The sequence below is a fragment of the Aphidius gifuensis genome, linkage group LG1, assembly GCF_014905175.1.
Source record: "Aphidius gifuensis isolate YNYX2018 linkage group LG1, ASM1490517v1, whole genome shotgun sequence".
In the NCBI taxonomy this organism is placed as follows: domain Eukaryota; kingdom Metazoa; phylum Arthropoda; class Insecta; order Hymenoptera; family Braconidae; genus Aphidius; species Aphidius gifuensis.
In genome coordinates, this window is record NC_057788.1 from 23,210,461 (window position 1) to 23,230,006 (window position 19,546).

The 19,546-nt window shown below is 26.2% G+C and overlaps 5 protein-coding genes across 9 annotated transcripts; 2 read left to right on the forward strand and 3 right to left on the reverse strand.

Moving 5' to 3' along the window:
• Positions 1–3,847: 3,847 nt before the first annotated feature.
• Positions 3,848–11,551, forward strand: LOC122853819 (importin subunit alpha-4). Of its 3 annotated transcripts, XM_044154241.1 has the most exons (9): positions 3,848–4,081; positions 4,320–4,411; positions 4,941–5,066; positions 5,149–5,280; positions 5,566–6,210; positions 8,686–9,180; positions 9,580–9,682; positions 9,776–11,061; positions 11,151–11,551. In XM_044154241.1, exons 6-9 carry the CDS (start codon positions 9,115–9,117, stop codon positions 11,238–11,240), a joined length of 1,545 nt encoding a protein of 514 aa, XP_044010176.1. In that variant the 5' UTR covers positions 3,848–4,081; positions 4,320–4,411; positions 4,941–5,066; positions 5,149–5,280; positions 5,566–6,210; positions 8,686–9,114; the 3' UTR covers positions 11,241–11,551. The 3 variants fall into 3 exon arrangements, with proteins under 3 accessions (XP_044010176.1, XP_044010184.1, XP_044010182.1); XM_044154249.1 differs by lacking the exons at positions 3,848–4,081; positions 4,320–4,411; positions 4,941–5,066; positions 5,149–5,280 and having other exon boundaries at positions 5,521–6,210; XM_044154247.1 differs by lacking the exons at positions 3,848–4,081; positions 4,320–4,411; positions 4,941–5,066; positions 5,149–5,280; positions 5,566–6,210 and adding an exon at positions 8,459–8,573.
• On the reverse strand, positions 5,834–8,088 carry LOC122853923 (alpha-methylacyl-CoA racemase). 3 transcript variants are annotated; one of them, XM_044154342.1, is made up of 6 exons: positions 8,042–8,088; positions 7,787–7,872; positions 7,584–7,719; positions 7,370–7,513; positions 7,051–7,297; positions 5,834–6,972 (listed from the first exon to the last, which is right to left on the reverse strand). In XM_044154342.1, the coding sequence occupies exons 2-6, from the start codon at positions 7,829–7,831 to the stop codon at positions 6,459–6,461; spliced, it is 1,086 nt and encodes a 361-aa protein (XP_044010277.1). In that variant the 5' UTR covers positions 7,832–7,872; positions 8,042–8,088; the 3' UTR covers positions 5,834–6,458. The 3 variants fall into 3 exon arrangements, with proteins under 3 accessions (XP_044010277.1, XP_044010283.1, XP_044010269.1); XM_044154348.1 differs by lacking the exon at positions 8,042–8,088 and adding an exon at positions 7,959–7,977; XM_044154334.1 differs by lacking the exon at positions 8,042–8,088 and having other exon boundaries at positions 7,787–7,911.
• A 923-nt stretch (positions 11,552–12,474) lies between the features above and the next one.
• LOC122853946 (39S ribosomal protein L3, mitochondrial) lies at positions 12,475–14,322 on the reverse strand. Its single transcript, XM_044154359.1, has 7 exons — positions 14,126–14,322; positions 13,954–14,053; positions 13,625–13,861; positions 13,401–13,532; positions 13,153–13,313; positions 12,874–13,063; positions 12,475–12,794 (listed from the first exon to the last, which is right to left on the reverse strand). Exons 1-7 carry the CDS (start codon positions 14,185–14,187, stop codon positions 12,543–12,545), a joined length of 1,134 nt encoding a protein of 377 aa, XP_044010294.1. The 5' UTR covers positions 14,188–14,322; the 3' UTR covers positions 12,475–12,542.
• A 103-nt stretch (positions 14,323–14,425) lies between these two features.
• Positions 14,426–15,797, forward strand: LOC122854096 (kynurenine formamidase). Its single transcript, XM_044154511.1, has 6 exons — positions 14,426–14,563; positions 14,647–14,737; positions 14,814–14,915; positions 14,987–15,121; positions 15,196–15,602; positions 15,663–15,797. Exons 1-6 carry the CDS (start codon positions 14,549–14,551, stop codon positions 15,795–15,797), a joined length of 885 nt encoding a protein of 294 aa, XP_044010446.1. The 5' UTR covers positions 14,426–14,548.
• LOC122853529 (probable serine/threonine-protein kinase kinX) lies at positions 15,733–19,536 on the reverse strand. The gene is made up of 4 exons (XM_044154033.1): positions 19,325–19,536; positions 17,046–19,230; positions 16,643–16,927; positions 15,733–16,539 (listed from the first exon to the last, which is right to left on the reverse strand). The coding sequence occupies exons 1-4, from the start codon at positions 19,391–19,393 to the stop codon at positions 15,956–15,958; spliced, it is 3,123 nt and encodes a 1,040-aa protein (XP_044009968.1). The 5' UTR covers positions 19,394–19,536; the 3' UTR covers positions 15,733–15,955.
• Between the last annotated feature and the right edge of the window lie 10 nt (positions 19,537–19,546).

Consider the following 19,546-nt stretch of genomic DNA (forward strand, 5'->3'; position numbering starts at 1 on the left):
AATATTAAAATCTTGTAAGTATATTAAATTCCTGAAGATACTATAAAAATCCTTGAGTCTTGAAGAGCAGCAATCCCACGAAGAAGTTGTCCAGGTAGTCCATCCCATCAGCATAGCCATGTTGGTCACGAAGATCCTGAAAATTAAAAACTAATATTAAAATCTTCAAAATATTAAATATTAAATGTTGAATAATAAATATATAAATATACCTGAAAATAATAAAATTCTAAAGTCTCCAAAAACTGCTATCACACGAAAAAGTTGGGCCCAGGCAGTCATCCAGAAGGTCTCGAAGATCCTGAAAATTAAAAATTAATATTAAAATCTTGAAAATAAAAAATATTAAATATAACATGTTGAAAATAAATATATAACTACCTGAAATTAATAAAATCCCCATAAGTCTTAAAATAAATCAATCACACGAAGAAGTTGCGTCCGGCAAGTAGTTATCTAGCAAGTCTCGAAGATCCTGAAACAGATAGAATTGGAAAAATATTAAATGCTTGAAAATATTGCTTGAAAAATATTAAATGCTTGAGCCTTAGAAAGCAGCAATCCCACGAAGAAGTTGTCCAAGTCGTCTTCCATCAGCAAAGTCACGTTGGTCATCCTAAATGAGTGCACTCGTAAACGAAAATCCTGAAAATTAATAATTGATATTAAAATCTTAAAATATTAAATTTAAATAATAAATATATAATTACCTAAAAATAATAAAATGAAGTCTTTAAAAGCTGCTATCACACGAAGAAGTTGCGTCCTGCTGGTAGTCATCTGAAGAAATTCTCGTAGATCCTGAAAATTAAAAATTAACATTACAATCTTGAAATTATTAAAGATTAAATATTAAACGTAAAAAAATATATATATATCACTACCTAAAAATAATAAAACCCCAAGCCTCGAAAATCACCAAACCCACGAAGATGTTGCGTCCTGTTGCTAGTCATTTGTAGAAGTCCTCGAAGATCCTGAAAATTAAAAATAAATATTACAATTCTGAAATTATTAAAAATTAGATATTGAATATTAAATATAAAAAAAAATATATATAATTACCTAAAAATAATAAAGCCTACTCCAAGCCTCGAAAATCACCAATTCTAGGAAGAAGTTGCGTCCTGCTGGTAGTCATCTGTAGAAATTCTCGTAGATCCTGAAAATTAAAAACTAATATTAAAATCTTGAAAATAAAAAATATTAAATAAAACATGTTAAAAATAAATATATAACTACCTGAAATTGATAAAATCCCAAGTCTTAAAATAAATCAATCACACGACGAAGTTGCGTCCTATAGGTAGTTATCTAGCAAGTCTCGAAGATCCTGAAACAGATAAAATTGGAAAAATATTAAATGCTTGAAAATATTGAAATCATTGAGCCTTAGAAAGCAGCAATCCCACGAAGAAGTTGTCCAGGTCGTCTTTCATCAGCAAAGTCACGTCGGTCATCCTAAATGAGTGCACTCGTATCCGGAAAGTGGTCCTCCCAATGATCTTGAAAATCCTGAAAAACATAAAGTCTTACAAATATTAATATCACGAAAATCATTAAATTTCCTTTGGAAAAGTGCATTTAATGTCAAATAAAAAAAACCTTACATACTATAACATATACATCGCAAATGAAAAAGGGTAATAATTCATCTATTATAAATTATTACGATAGATAATAATATACATCCTAATCACCCCCGTCTACTCTGTTTGAGGAAGACAGGGTTAATCCATTTTGACTGTCACACTACCACCATTTAATTTGGCATAAAAAAATTAATATGATTATTTTAAAATCAAATCAAAATGAATCTAAACAACAAATAAAAAATAAAATAATAGTTTGGAACGACGAGAAGCTACAAAAAAAATATCAATAATTTTTTTTTTTGTAACTTCAAGGATATTAAAGCACTTTTCCGGGATGGGTTAATATAATATTACAACTAGTCAGTCTTGATCTAGAGGAACTTACCATATGATAGCGAACAGCAAAACCCTCAAAAAAACAGCAAAGTCATGTAAAAATTGTCGACGTATAAGCTCCAGTAATCCAATCCAGTCCGGTGAAATTCTCTCAGCAAAGCCATGTAGATGATGATCCGAGTAGGTTATTCCCAGCAGCAGCCTTGAAAATCCTGATGGTCCTGAAACACATGAAATTGTAAAAATATTAAAATTTAAAATATATTTCAAATGCCCGATCGTATTAAAGCCCCGTCGAAGTATAGGTCCCAGTAATCCAATCCAATCCGATGAAATTCCCTCAGCAAAGCCATGTAGATGATTCCCAGCAGCAGCAGCAGCAGCCTTGAAAGTCCTGATGGTCCTGAAAAACATTAAATCATAGAAATATTAAAATTTTGTGTATATTAAATGCCTGAAATTATTGAAATCCTTGAGTCCATTGAAGAGCAGCAATAACACGAAGAGTTGTCTCGAGAGTCCTCCGGCAGCATGGAACGACGACGATGATTCTAATTGAGTGCACTCCTCATCCTCTCGTATCCGGAAAAGGCCTTGAAAATCCTGAAAGTATTAAAATGTTAAAAATATTACAGTCTTGAATTATATGTATAAAAAACTTGAAAAATAGTATAAAATCTTGAAATACCTTAGTCTTGAAAATAATTAAGAATCAAAAATCGTACAATCCTGGAAATCCTGAAAGAGAAGGTGCGCCCCAGGGAGTCTTCTAGATGGTCTTGAACATACTGAAACAAATAAAATCCTGAAAAATCTTGAAAATACATGCATATTATAAATTATAAATTTTTTTTTTACACTAATTAAATATCACGCTATGAGTACTCAATCGCTAAACCGCTATCGTTAATTAATTCACGCATTTACTTATTTCTACCCCGCTATGATCACTCGAGTGATTAACAGACTTCTTAGCATGACCCGGGATGCACCACGTGGAGGTCTTGTCTGTTCCAGCATCCCTTTTACAAATATAATTTTAAAGAGTTTAAATAATTTTAATAATTCAAAGACTAATATTTTATAATGTAAAAACAAAAAAATATTCTTAAAATATTCTTTGAATTATTAAAATTATTTCAACTCATTGAAAAAATAACTTTAAAAAAATACTTAACCCTTTTTTTATATTAAAAAACCACGAGGCTGCACGTGCAGCATATACGCTTTGAATACCGAATAACCAAACTTCTAAATTATTTTACAGGACCGACTGATTCCAAGTGCTGTTCACTCCGTAAGGGCTCAAGATGTACTGACCGGAAAGTTTTGCGGACTGCAGATATATATGATGGGACTGACTTAAAGGGCGCTGTCGTCTCTCCGTCATGTGACTGCCAAAACTGGTCAAAACTTGTTTTTCCAGATGACGATGACTCAGAAGCCCAGGATGTGCCAGGATGGCTGGAACATGTGTATTGGAGGTATGTATATATATGTATATATTTTATTCAATTACAACTACGTCACAAATAATTATATTAATCATAGTAACATTCATTGCTCAATATTTATAAATTAATTTTTGTTTGGGGCTGTTATTCAAGATATTTGTTTAATTTAGAATCACGCAAAGTACTCAGTTTATAGAGTACACAAATTTTATATCACGACAAGTATTATTTCAAATTTAGCTTCCAAAAATTTTTTTACTTGTCGATATATTAATTTCTACTTATCGACTAAATAGTAGTTGATAATTTTTCAGCTAGATGGCGCAAGAAACTTTTTCTAAAATCAAAATGGCCGCGTCAATATTTTAAAATTTCTACTTATCGACAATTTTTACTTAGTCGGTAATTTTTCAGCTAGATGGCGTGAGAAATTTTTTTCTGAAATCCAAAATGGCCGCGCCTTTGTTAGAGAGAGAACTTGTGTCGTTCAGTGTTGTGACTTTTTGCACTTATTTGTGCAATAATAATTGTTAATTAATTATAAATTGTTGTTAAATCGATTAATTAAATTTTTCTGAACAAAATGTGATATAAATTATTGTAAAGTTTTGTGAATTTTGAGCAAAATCAATGGACCTGTCAATGACGTTTTAGCAGACAAAGGCAATTGTTAATTTGTTAAATAATGCACAAATAGTATGTAAATATCGGGTCTTTTTATTGTTATTAATTATTTAGTGCATAAACAAACATAATTACGTTATTTTTATCGATAATTAATTTTAAAAAAAAGTTAATTTTTTGAAGTTAGATTGTCATTTTAGATGGAGTTAAAGTCTTTTTTTTTGCAATAATAAATGTTAAATAATTCTAAATTGTTATTAAATCGATTAAATAAATTTTTCTGAACTCATTGTGATATAACTTGTTGCAGATACTTGTGATTTTTGTCGAAAATTAATGGACCTGTCAATGACCTTGGAGCTGACAATGGCAAATCTTAAATTGTTAAACAGCGAACAAATGGTATGTAAATATCGTGTTTTTTCACTGTTATTAATTATTTAACGCATAAACAAACATAATTACGTTGTTTTTATCAATAATTAAGCCAAAAACAAAATAATTATTTGAGATTAGATTGTCATTGTTTCAAAGACAAAGAACTTGTCAATTTATTTATAAATATTTACAAATATTTGTTATACATGGCATTGTTGTAGCATCTTTGTTGTATAATAATCGTTTTTTTATTAATAACAATCAAAAAAATATGAAATATTTCAATATTATTTTTCCTTTGTATGATCTTTGTCAGTTTTTATTATCAGTGTTTAGTCTTTATTTTTTAACTTCGAGACTTGTTTTTTTACTGTTAATTTTATTTATTTATCTATTTTTTAAACATTCACTATTTATTTGTTTGTTTAATCATCATTTATTTATTAATTTACCATAACTTTAATAATATCACTTTCATTCTTGTTAAAATAATTACTCCAGTTTGAAAAAAAATTATAACATAATGTTTATTTAATATTTTTAATGTTCACAGATAACAAAAAGTATGACTGGAACGTCTAATGTGTTAATGTAGTTTATAAAACACAATTGCTGTAACTGGGACCGAAAAAATGACTAAATTGCTTTGTCATTGAGGCCAATATCATCTTAGAGTAAAGTGAGTACTTTTTTTATATTTTTAAAAATTAAAATATAGTCTTATACTTGGCCAATAACAGTTAATTGATTTATTGTTACAGTTGTGTCACATTCATCTATGGCAATAGCATTAATATTGCTTTATTACATATAACAACGGAGGCAGCTTGTATGTTAAATTACAACATGGAAAATACTCATGTTAATGATGTTAATAAATATAATATGATAAGGTACGTTAATTTTAGTTTACGTTATCAAGTGGTTCATAAATAAATCTAATTAATTTTGAACCATTTGTTAATTTAATAATCATAAAATACTGGTACGATTGAACCAGCAACAAACACCAAGCATTGTCACCATCTACATGATATGCTTATGCCTCAACAATGATGAATCTCTGATTACTTGATTATTTACATTTTGCATGGGCAATTTAATTGAAAAATTGTCTAGTTTAAATGAAATACAACGTCTCATGAGTTACCTAATATGATTTTATCAATCTTTTACAGGAACAACAATCAGTAACATCACATGGTGCTGGTATTATTGACTCTTAATGTACCACTTATGGTTCAATTGTTGTTAATTTGTTATTGGTGAACATTAACTTGTTTTTGTTGAGCTTTATCAAAGTTTATTAAAATTTGCTTTGATGTCAGCCGCTGTTGTTGCTCACAATAGAAACACATATGTCGCTGTTCAGAGTTTCAAGAAAAAACTGCCTCTACTAGAAAGAATGTTACGACAATCGGCTCAAGATCTTCTTTGCAAAGTGATAAATCGTTTCGAAATAATAACAATAATAAACTATTTCAAAAGTATATAATAATATTAATAAGTGAATTATCAAGTCAACAAGTATAAACTATTAATGGTAATTTAATATAAAAAAAAAAAACTAAATTCATTTATAAACCATATAAATTTTTTGTCGTGTAAAAGTGGTGATAGTGGTGAAAAGTGTTTGTGCGTGTAGTGTTTGTGTTATGTGTGATCCAGTGTGATCAATGATCATTGAACCTGTACTGCTGATCAGATAAAACCATCATGATCTACTACACAACGTTACTGATTATAGAGAATCATCATAAACTACTACATGACGTTGGAGCGTTTTGATAACAAGGTTGGAAAGACGAGCATCTACTAAAAAGGTAGGATTTTTTAAAAATTAATAATTGTCGTGATGTAATTGCATTCATGATGTTGTTTAAAACCCCATGATACTTCGTAATATGTTCTTCAGGTCATTCTGCTTTGTTTTTATTTTGATTTATGTATTATGTGATAATTTAAGTAAGCAATCTACCTGTAAAGTTCATCAACGAAACGACCACTTTTTTTAGTCTAAAGTAAAAAATAACAACAATTATAAAATATATATGATATTTTTCTTGTTCAATTACAATTTTGATTTTCTATTAACTTGTTGGACAATTCCATTTGATAAAAAATCTTCAATTTCTTCAGGTTTAAAACCATTTTCTGATAGTATTTCTCTTGTATTTTCTCCAGCAGCTGGACTTGTAAAATTAATAGCTTTTGATTGTCCAGGTGTTCTTGATAAACGTGGTGATGGTTTTGGAATAATATTACCACTTTTATCATCATAATAAAAACTATCTAATGCTTTATTATGTGGATGATTTTTAACTTGATCAATTGATAAAACTGGTGTTACACAAGCATCACTACCATCAAATATTTTACTCCATTCATCTTGTTTTTTTTGTTTAAATATAACACCAAGTTTTTCACGATTTTTTTCAAAATTTTCATACTGTGGAAGTTGATCATTTGTTAAATTAAGTTTTTCAAGTAATATATTATAAAATTGAGGCTCTAAAGCACCAACTGCCATGAATTTTCCATCTTGAGTTTCATAAGTATCATAAAAATGTACACCAGTGTCCAATCTTGTAAATGAAAATCATTAATTAACATCAAAGTTTATTTGTTTTTTAATTAAAAGAAAAAAAACAAAATAAACTTACGGATTTTGTCCTCGTGGTCTTCCCCACAGCATAGGATGATCTTGAGTTCTAAAAAGCCAACTACCAACATATGCTGTTCCTTCGACCATTGATGTATCAATAACTTGTCCCATTTGACTTTTTTCTCGTTCATAAAGAGCTAAAATAATTCCCATTGCACATGTTAAACCTCCACCAGCAAAATCAGCAGCAAAATTAACTGGAGGTGTTGGTTTTTGATTTTCTCTACCAAATAATGACAATAGACCTGTCAATAAAAATTCAATTTTATTATTTACAATATTTAAAAAAATATTTAATGAATAATAAATAATATTACCTGATAATCCAACATAATTAATATCATGTCCAGCCATTTTTGAGTAAGGACCATTTTGACCAAAACCAGTTAATCTGGCGTATATCAACATTTTATTTGACTTTGTTAAAACATCAGGTCCTAATCCAAGTCTTTCCATGACACCTTAATCATCACCATTATTATTATTAGCATGTTAAATAAAAATATAATAGTTGTTATTTTTTCATTCTACCTTTTCTAAATGGATCTATGACAATATCACTTTGATCACTCAATCTTTTAAATATCTCAGCTCCTTTTTTTGATTTAAGATTTAATGCTATTGATTTTTTACCATGATGCAGTGCACCCTGGCTAAATTCTCCAGTCTATAAATTTAAAATATAGTATTTAATTAAAAAAATACATCAACAATGCTTTTTTTTTTTTGTTTACCTTGTTGACAGTTATTACTGATGCTCCAAAATCAGCAAGTATCATACCACAAAATGGAGCTGGTGCAAGTCCAGCAAGTTCCAAAACTTTAATTTTATGTAAAGGCATTTTTTTATAATAAATAAAATAAATTTAATAATTATTATATGATGTTTTAAAAGTAATAAAATACTTTTATTGTCATGAAAATCCAAAGTTCATTTGTGTAAATAAATTATACTGATAGATAAATATTTATATATCAATTACCCTCACCATTATTAAAGTAGTATTGGAAATTTAAATAACAAGAATCATCATCATCATCATCATTGTTGTTTTTTTTTATTTATTTATTTATTTTTTGTCTATGCACTGTTTGTGAGTGTGTGCGTGCGTGCTCACGAATTGCGACACTGTCGCAAATTTTGAACTCGCCCATTTATATTTAGACTATCGGAAATGACGTTTAAAAATTCAATTGTTAATATAAACATCCGTTAAATGATGGCACTACTCTCTAGATTTTTCTCTCTCAATAGAAAAAAAAATATTGCGAAAACTAATTATAATATAAATGTATCAAACAAAGATACAATATATCAAAAGAGATAACGAAAATTTTATTTAAATATTTCTCTCTCACTCTCTTTTTCTCCCAATCGACAAAAAATCTACTGTTTACATAAAATTCATGAAAAATTTTCATGAAATAACCTGACTAATTTTACAATTAAATAGATAATTTAGTGTGTCATAAAAAACTCATCAGAAATAACATCATTTTATTGCGCATCTTAATAAACAGGTAGATAATACATCAAAATAAATAAATAAAAAAAAAAAAAAAAGAAAATCATTAACAATCAGTTGTGTTATTGTTTTCTTATTAAATAATTTTTTTTTTTAATTATTTCCAGGACATTTTGGAGTAAAAAATAAAATTGTTGTCGGTTGTCATTTTCATTGGTGCGCTGTGCGCACGAAGCGCTGTTTACCGGCATATTTTCAACGGAAAAAAAAAAAAAAAATCCAACAATTTTTAGCAGCTCATGTCTGTCTGCAGTCTGCGTTTATCTTTCACACACAGTGTATTACAAGTAATATTTTTATATATACGTATATGAGGTGTACATCATTTGTGTGAAAAAAGTAAAAAAAAAAAAAAAATTAGGAAAGGAAGAGAGAGAGAGAGAGCAGTAGCCAGAGAGCAGGAGAGACTCACGCCTTGAGTTTACAGACCACAAGACTCAGGACGACATTACGATCAATTACGATCGTCTCAAGAACATCGTTGATTAATTATTTATAATTTGTTATAAATAATTTTTTAAAAAATACTATAAAAAATGGCGGACGAAATGCAAAATAAAAGTCGCATGATGGTGTTTAAGAACAAAGGAAAAGATCAAGATGTGAGTAATTCATTATTATCATCATTTTTTTTCTCTCTTTTTTGGTCATTCTTTTTTTTTTTTTTTTTTTTTATAAAAAATTATTTTTGAGGGTTTTAAAAGTGTGCGTCATACTTGGTGCCAACGTGTGCCAGATGATTATTATAAATTTTTGGCCTCGTGTTCATATTATTATATTAGTTAAATAATTAAAAATGTCGAAATATATTATTTTGTATTATTTTTATTATCAATCTAATTTACCATTTAAAATGTGTTATCATTTTTTTTTTTTAAAAGGTATAAATATAATTACAAAATTACTCAATATTTAATCTTTTTTTTTTTTTAATTTTATTCTCAATGAAAGTGATTTAAAAGAATTAATTTATTAATTTTAATGTGTTTTATTTTATATAGGAAATGAGAAGACGAAGAAATGAAGTGACAGTTGAACTTCGTAAAAATAAACGTGAAGAAACTTTACAAAAAAGACGAAATGTACCAATAACAGATTCAACTGGTATGAATAATTTTTTTTTATTTAAATAAATTAATAATAAATTAAATTAAATATATTAATTAATAAAATATATATTATGTTTGTAAATTTTAGATGAGGATGATATTGAAAAAACATTATCAACAACTAATTTAGTTGAACTTGTACAAAAAGCAGCAAGTTCAGATCCAGTTGAACAATTACAAGCTGTACAATCAGCTCGTAAATTATTATCATCTGATAGAAATCCACCAATAGATCCATTAATTGAAAGTGGTATATTACCAATATTAGTACATTGTCTTGAACAACATGACAATCCATCACTTCAATTTGAAGCTGCATGGGCATTGACAAATATTGCAAGTGGTACATCATCACAAACTCAAGCAGTTGTTGCTGCTGGTGCTGTACCATTATTTCTTCAATTATTAACATCAAGTCAACAAAATGTTTGTGAACAAGCTGTATGGGCATTAGGTAATATTATTGGTGATGGTCCAGTACCAAGAGATTATGTTATTCAACGTGGTGTTGTACAGCCATTATTAACATTTATTAAACCTGATATACCAATTACATTTTTACGTAATGTAACATGGGTTATTGTTAATTTATGCAGAAATAAAGAACCACCACCACCAGTACAAACAATTAAAGAATTATTACCAGCATTAAATATACTTATACATCATACAGATGTTAATATACTTGTTGATACAGTATGGGCATTAAGTTATTTAACTGATGGTGGTAATGAACAAATACAAATGGTTATTGATAGTGGTGTTGTACCAAGATTAATACCATTATTATCACATAAAGAAGTTAAATTACAAACAGCAGCATTAAGAGCTGTTGGTAATATTGTAACTGGTACTGATGATCAAACACAAACTGTTTTGAATTGTGGTGCATTATCACATTTTCCAAATTTATTGACTCATTGTAAAGATAAAATATGTAAAGAAGCTGTATGGTTTTTATCAAATATAACTGCTGGTAATCAATCACAAGTTGGTGCTGTTATTGATGCTGGTTTATTACCACTTATAATACGTAATTTATCAAAATCAGATTTTCAAACACAAAAAGAAGCAGCTTGGGCTATTAGTAATTTTACGATAAGTGGTAATAGAGATCAAGTTGCAAGACTTATTCATGAAGGTGTTATTGAACCATTTTGTGATTTATTATCATGCAAAGATGTACAAGTTGTACAAGTTGTACTTGATGGTATACATAATATGCTCAAAGTTGCTGGTCCAGATGTTGAACAATTGGCAAATATGATTGAAGAATGTTCTGGTTTGGATAAAATTGAATCATTACAAAATCATGAAAATGTAGATGTTTATAAATTAGCTTATGATATCATTGAGCAATACTTCTCTGAAGACGTAAGTAGAAAAAAGAAAAAATATTATATTAAATAATTAAAAAAACATCAAATATTTTTTTTTAATATTATTTTATTTATTTATTTCAGACTGATGATACAAATCTTGAGCCCCAAGTTGGTGAAGGAACATTCGAATTTGATCCATTGGCAAACATCTCCAAAGATTTTAAATTTTGAACAACGTTTTTTTCTTTTTTTTTTTTTTTAATTTCATTCAAAATAAAATGTTAAAACTGTGTATTGTCAATCGCAAATATTCATGTAAAGCTAATTTTTTTTTTCTTTTTTTTTTTTTTTTTTTTTATATCCCTTTCTTTATACATAACAAACACAAGAAAAAAAGAAAAGAAAAAAAAAAACCAATTATACATATTTTATTGCGATAATGGATACAAGTAATTCTTGTACTAATATTTTTTTTTTTTTTTAATTATTTGCAATCATAATTCGTGTATGATTTTACACACATCATCGTATTAAAAACGAAAGAAAAAAAAAAAAAAACCATTGAACCAAGAAGATTAATTTTTTGTGTTTTTTTTTTGTTTTTTTTTGTTTTTTAATCAAACAAGTAAAAGCAGTGTTAATTTTTCTGCACATTTTTTTTTTAGTAAAATGATAATAATAATAAAAATGACACAATCTTCCTTTTGAATATATACAACATAATAATAAATTGTAATATTTAACAAGAAAATTTCATTGTCATAACTGAATAATATTTATTTTTTTTTTAATTTCAAAATAAAATAAATAATGTTCAAGTATTTAAAAATCATATAAAATGCTTGTTCTTAAATTTTTCTCTTCCAATCTTTAATATTTTTATATATTTATCATATAATAAAATTTATTTTTATTATTATTACTTTTTACAAAATAAACGAATAAATTGAATTAAATTTTAAGTTATATTGACGTAATTATTGTTATACTACTTATATTATTATTAGTATCAATTTGTTTGTTTCTTTTCTTTTTTTTTTATACGTAATTAATAGAATTAATAATTAAATAGAATAAACACTGCTTAGTAAGTTGTTCGCATTATTGTCTCTTGGTTCAATGATATTTCATTTATATAAATAATAAAACAAATAAATAAACAAGAAGAAAAAAAATTGATTACTAAAATGAATTAACGTATATAGTAATGAATTTAATAATTAAATGATTAAGTCATAAATAAATCAACAACGAGAATAATATTTAATAATCTAACGAGTAAAAAAAAAAATATATATTTTTTTTTTCTTTCCTTTTTACAATAATAAAATATTGAAAAATTGTTAGATAAAATTTTTAAATATCATTAAGAATTTTATTTATTTTTTATTTAATCATTTAAAATTAATAAATCTTTTTTCATAAATAATAGTTAATAATAAACTATTGATAAAATAATTATAAATTGTTATTTAATGAATTGTTTTAAAATTTTATTAATTTTTTTTATTTTTACATTTATTTTTAGGTAATTTATTTTTGTTCTTCAATTGCATATTCAATTGATGGTGAATCAAGTTGATGAACATCATCACGATACATGTTTTCTGGTAAAATATTATCATCACCAGGTATATATGTTGGAAAATGTGGTTTAAGTTCAGTTTTTGCAAATTTTTTTCTTGGTAATAGTGTATCATAAATTTGAAGAAGACTATTTGTTTCACCAGGAAGTGCTTGTCCAAGTACCCATATGACATTGTGTTTTGTGTTGACTCTTAAAATCTAAAACAATATTAATATTTAAGTATTAATATATTGTGGTACTTTTTTATGAAAAAGTTATTAAAATATTTCAACTTACTTTAACACCACGAAACATTCTGTATCTATTACCCATATGACCTGGTAATTTTGTACCTGGCATAACACGTGCACGTGAACTTCCTGAACCAATATTACCTGGACGTCTATGAGTTTTTGTTTGTCCATGAGTTGCTGGCATACCTTTGAATCCCCAACGTTTCATTACACCTTGAAAACCACGATCCATTCTTTGAAAAAACAAAAAGTAAAAACAAATAATTAATTTAATAATTATTAATGTCATAATAAATGTAATATGTGTATAAAAAATAATTACGTTTTAGCTCGTATATCAACAATTTCACCTGGTTGAAAATGTGAAGCCATAAGAGGAGTACCTGGTTGAAGTGCTGCATCAGGAGAAACTGCAAATCGACATAATAAACGTTTTGGCATAACACCTGCATCAGAAAATAGTCCACAATATTGCTTGGTAACCTGGTAAATAATAAAAAAAAATAATATGTATTGTCAATTGATATTTTTACATTATTGTTTTTGAAAAATAATTATTCAATTATTTACTGTTTGAGGATCAACACTATCAGCACCAACAACCAAACATCCTAATTTTCTTTTAGGAATAATATGTCTTGTACGAATTTTTGGATCCCATTCTTCAGGTGGAATATATTTGATAACATGATTATCACAAACCTGAGTTGAACAAATTAAATAATTATTATTAGTCAAATAATTTATACATAGATGATTCATAATAATTTTATATGTTTTTTTTCGTTTCTTACATGAAGCAGAGTAGCTAAAACTCGTTCACCAGTTTTTAACCATACAGGATATATTCCAATTTTTCTGGCAATAACACCAGTACGTCTTGATTGAGTTGTCCATTCTTTGTTTGGTTCAATTGGTGCTACTTTAAGAGGTGAATAACATCCACTTGCTGGATCAGCAAGTCCATACTTTGACTCAACAATATCTTTTATGAATTTTGTATTTTCACATGTCACATCATCTCGTGTAGGCTTTTATCAAAAAAAACAAACAAACAAGTAAGTCATTTTATTAGTTAACTAATAGACATTAAAAAATATATATATTATTTTCATTTAAATACCGTTCGATTTTGTTTGGGTAACCAGGGTGGTATTCTTTTTTTTGGAGTATGATTTATTAGTAGCTTTCTTCCACGAATAGGTATTGTTAATACTTCAGCTCTAAAAGAAAAAAATATATATTATTTAACTAGGGTATAAAAAATATAATTGATAAATCACAAGTTTATTTACCTTGGTTTTAAAAAGCTTGTAAAAATATTGATGCCAGAGCATACTTTTAATAAACTTGTCATATTTTTATAATATTATTATTTTTGTCTACAGTTAAATATTAATTACTCATTATTGTTGTTAATAATTAAATTAAATATTTAACATAACCACAAATCGCTTGTAGCCGATTATAAATATAAAAAAAAAAAAATGTGAGTGTAAACCATGGGTGTAAAAAAAAAAAATGTCTCTTAGTTATTGGACCAATCACAGCCTTGTAAAGTCGGGTTTACAACGTTAACTTTTTTTCCACATTTTTTTAAATTGATTAATTTTTTTTTTATTATGAAATATAAAAAAAAAAATGAGATAAAAAAATATTTCGGGATTAAATATCATTAGTAAAACTTGACTTTTACAAGCAATCAATCGAAAAAAAAAATGGCTATTGATATGGTAAATTATATAAGTTAAATATGATTTTAAAAAAAAATTTTAAATTCCTTTTAATTTCAATTTGTAATGTTTTTTTTTTTAAGGAACACGAAAAAGCATACTCACCCAGCTCCTGGAGCAAAAGATTTGATAGTACAGAGTTGCTATCATATTTCAATGATTATGCTGTAAAAGGTAATTTTTTATAATTGATAATAATTAATTTTTTACCTTGTATTATTATTCTAACAATAATTTTTTTATCTTTTAGTTACAAATGATTGTAGAAAAAAAATTGCTTGTAAATTAGATGTACCATATGGTTCAACTGATAACACCAAATATGATATTTATGGAATAAATCTTTCGAATGGTATTTATGCAGTTTTAATTAACATTATTTTTTCATTATATATTTAATAATTATATTTATATATATTTTAGATGTTCCAGTATTTATTTTTATTCATGGTGGTTATTGGCAAGAATGTAGCAAACAATATTCTGGTTTTCATATTGAAACACTTGTTTCAAAAGGCATCAAGGTATTCAATATTGGCTATGATCTTTGTCCAACAGGTAATTTACAAATCACAATACACATCATGAAAAAAAAACGACAATTTAATAACAATAAATATTTATATTTTCAGTAACACTCAGTGATATTGTAGCAGAAATAAAATTAGCAATTGAAAAAATTGTTAAATTATGTTATGCTCAAGGAACCAAGACTATTTGGATTGGTGGACATAGTGCTGGTGCTCATTTAGCAGCATGTATACTTTATGATTCAGAATGGCAATCAGAAATGGCTCAAGAGAATTGTTTAAAATTAATAAAAGGTATTATCCTTATTGGTGGTATTTATAGTCTTGAACCACTTTTAACAACAAGCTATAATATACCACTTAAATTAACGAAAAAAGAAATTGAAACATTAAGTTTTAATCATGTTAATGTAAAATATCCAATTTTACTTAATAATATTAAGGCATTAATTGTTGTTGGAGAATGTGATGCTCCAAAATTCATTGAAGAATCAAAAAATTATTCAAAGGTAAATTAAATAATTAAAATTATTATATTATTAATTAATTAATTATTAATTAATTTACAGAAACTCATTGATATGGTGGATCAAGTAGAATTTATTTTATATAGAAATAATACTGATCACTTTGATATAATGGAAAAACTTATGGATCCAACAAATGGTTTATCAAAAAAAATTATTACAAATATTTTACAATAAATGTTTTTTCTTTTTTTTTTTATTAATTCGCGTGTTATATTTTTAATTATATTATACATTAATTTCTAAAAAAACAATAATAATTGAAATTGTGGAAAAATAATTTTTTATCGAAATATATAAATATCCTAAATTAATTAACAAACAATTTAATATTATTATGATTTTGTATTATTTACAGTTCGATTAATAGTTGTACATGTACCATTTTTTAAAGTAACTGGAACTAAATTTAAAGTTCCAGAACCTTCAGCTCTAACTGCAACTCTAGACAATGCAGTTGGTGATGATATTGTTGATGATGATGATGATGATGGTGTTGTGGAAGTATTTTTTACAGTGATTATACGTTGTGGTACTGGTTTAGTAGTTATTGTTTTTGTAAAACCATAAGTTTTACAAACATTTGTACCTAATGGTCTTACAACGTGACGAACAATTGGCTGTCTTTGTTGCTGACGAACTGGTGCTGGTACTGGTCTTGGTTGTGAATTCATTAATGATGGACGTACCATTGTTGATGATAATGGACGAACTGCTGAAATTGGACGTGATGATTGTGTTGTTACAACTTGACGTATTCCTGTAACTACACCTGGTGAAGGCCCACTCTTGAGAAGTCGAGGTAAGCCAGTTTTAGCATTTTTTAATTGTATCAATGAACGACTTGCTAACGGATTTAATTGTAATTTTTTAATTATTTTTGGTTGTTTATCAGTTGAATTTAATGCTAAACCAATTACTAAAAAAAAAGTGATAGAAAAAAAAGAAAAATATTAGAAAATATTTAAGACAAGTATCATATGTGTTTTCTTAAAGCTAAATAATATAAAATTTAAATTTACCTTTTGCATTTTTAAGTCTTGTAGTTATTGGTACTTGTGGTGGTGGTGGTGGTGGTAGTACTTGAATTGAATTATCATCATCATCAAGATTAACAAGTACAATCGGTTCTTCATTATTAACTGTTTTTTTTGGACTAACTTTAGCATCAATAGTATTTTGTGAATTATTCCAAAAATCTGGTTGTTTAGCAAATGATCTTAGTTTTAACATTGGTTGTTGTGGTTTTATTGCTGTCTCACATTCAATATTTTCATCAATCTTCGTTTCAATATTATCCTCGATTACTAAAAAATGATATATAACACACGTTTTAATGATTTTTTTTTTTTTTTATTTCTATTTTCTATTTTCTATTTTTTCATGCATTTCTTATTGAATAAAAAATATAAATAAATCACGAACCTTCAATATCTTTCAATGCAATATTTGACTCTGATGTTGTAGAATCAGGAGTTGGTGCAATTTTTTCATCATCTCTTAAATCAATTTCAGGCTTGTCAATAATATCACTTGAATCAACAATAACTTCTAAAAAATTTGATTTTTTAGGTAATTCATCGGTTTTTTTATCAATTGTTTTTTTTTCAATTGAATTTACTGATGATTTAACGGTATTATTAATACTGTCAACAGCATCATTTAAATTAACAATTGCATCAGTTAAATTAACAACTGCAATATCATTTGCATCAGTTAAATTAACAACTGCAATATCATTTGCAACTGTATTATCAACTGTTAAATTACTAACTATATTGTCTGCTACTTTTTTAAATGATTCAACTCGAATATTTTCTATAACAACAGCTAAATTATCAATTGATTTTTCTGTAATTTTATTATCTTGACTTGTTTTTAAATTATCAATTGATTTTTCTTTAATTTTATTATCTAGACTTGTATTTATATTATCAATTGGTTTTTTTATAATTTTCTTATCATGAGTTATTTTTGAATTATCCATTAATTGTTTTATAATTTTATTATCTTGAGGTTTTGAATTATCAAATGATATTTCTTTAACTGTATTATCTTGAATTATTTGTAATTCTTCATCTTCATCTTCTTCTTCATCATTATCATTATTCTTTTTATCATGATTATTTATATTTTCATCAGTTTTATTATTATTTAATATTTCTTTAGTATTATTTTTATCACAATCTGTATCTATATCATTAATTTCATTATCTTTGATTGGTTCTGTGTCACTTTTAGTATCCATTTTTTCTTCTTCAATTTCATCACTCATTTCCCAATCATCAATATTATCAATTTCATCATTATTATTATCTTCATCATCTTCATCATCATCTTCATCCATTTTTTCTGAACTTTTTTCATCATCATCGTTATCATCATCATCATCATCGTCAGGCTCATCAATAGCTTTTTCTTGTCTAACAACATATTCATCAAATAATTTTTTAAGTTTTTCTTCACCTTCTTCACGATTACGATCTAATTTTGCACGTAAATCAAGATTAATTTTAGCTGGATCTTCATCTTCTTTAAACCACATTGAAAATGTATCCCAATAATCAAGTTCTCTTTCACGTTGTAATTGTTGACCAAGTTCTTCAAATGAACTTTTAGCAAGTGATCTCATTGCTTTTGTTGTCATTCCTAATTTTTGTTTATTATTACAATTATTAATACAATCAAATATATCATTATAATCAGGAAATATAACAGAATTTACTGTTGAATATGTTTTATCAGTTCTATTTTTTAATTTTTTATTTATAAAACTATTAATAGCTTGATCAACACTTGGTATTTTAGTAACTTTAAAATGTTTTGGACGTAAATATGATCTATTTGCATCTTTACTTTCACCAGTTAATTCACAAAGTTTATAATGTAATTCTGTTATTCTTGTTTTATATTTTTCTAATTTAATATAATTACTATTATTTTCATCATCAAAATCAACTTCAGCTTCTTCTAATTTTTTTATTCTTTCACGACATTCTGCCATTGTTAACATTATTTTATGTACTTTTTTATTTTCATGTTTCATTTTATCATTTGTAGTTTGTTGTATTGTTTTTGTAATAATATTATCATCTTGTTTTGATGTTGATGGTCCTGGTATACTTAAATATACTTCAGCTATTTTATTTTTACCTTTTTTGTAATTTTTCATTTCATCATCAATACATGATATATTTGTATATAAATGTTTATCAGAATTCATAAGACTTTCACGTTTTTCATTTAATAAATTAATAAATGATTCACATTGTGCATATTTTTCATCCATTTGTTCATAATGTCTTTTTAATTTTGATACTATTTTATCCATTGATGGTGAACGTTTACGTTTAAGACATTGTCCAATAAACATTGTAAATAATTCTTCACTTGATTTTTTAACTGGTCTTCTTTCACATTCTACTAATCCAGGTTTTAATAAATCTAATTTATCTGAATTATCATTTTCATCAGGTTTTTGTATTGTAGTTAAAACTATACGTTTTTTTATCGTTGATTTATCAGGTATTATTGGAGATCCTGATCTTTTTTTTGATAATTTTTTTTCATCAATTTTCGTCATTGTTTTATTTGGATTACTTGTAGATGTCTGAAATATATATTTAAATTTTATAAATAATAATTATATAAATAATAAATAATAATATTTACAATATGATAAATTAAAAATAATAAAAACTAACCTCTAAGGGAGCAGATTGTGTTTCTTCCTCATCAGAAGATAAAGTAATGATTCCACTTTCATTTGTCATTATTATTATTTTATTTTTCTTTAATTTAGAAATTTAATGTTGATATTTTATTGTTTATTGTAATATTTATTTGTTTATTTTTTTTAAAAGCATTATTATAATGACTATTTAATTCGTCATAAAAATAAAATTTTAATGACAATAGAATAATTA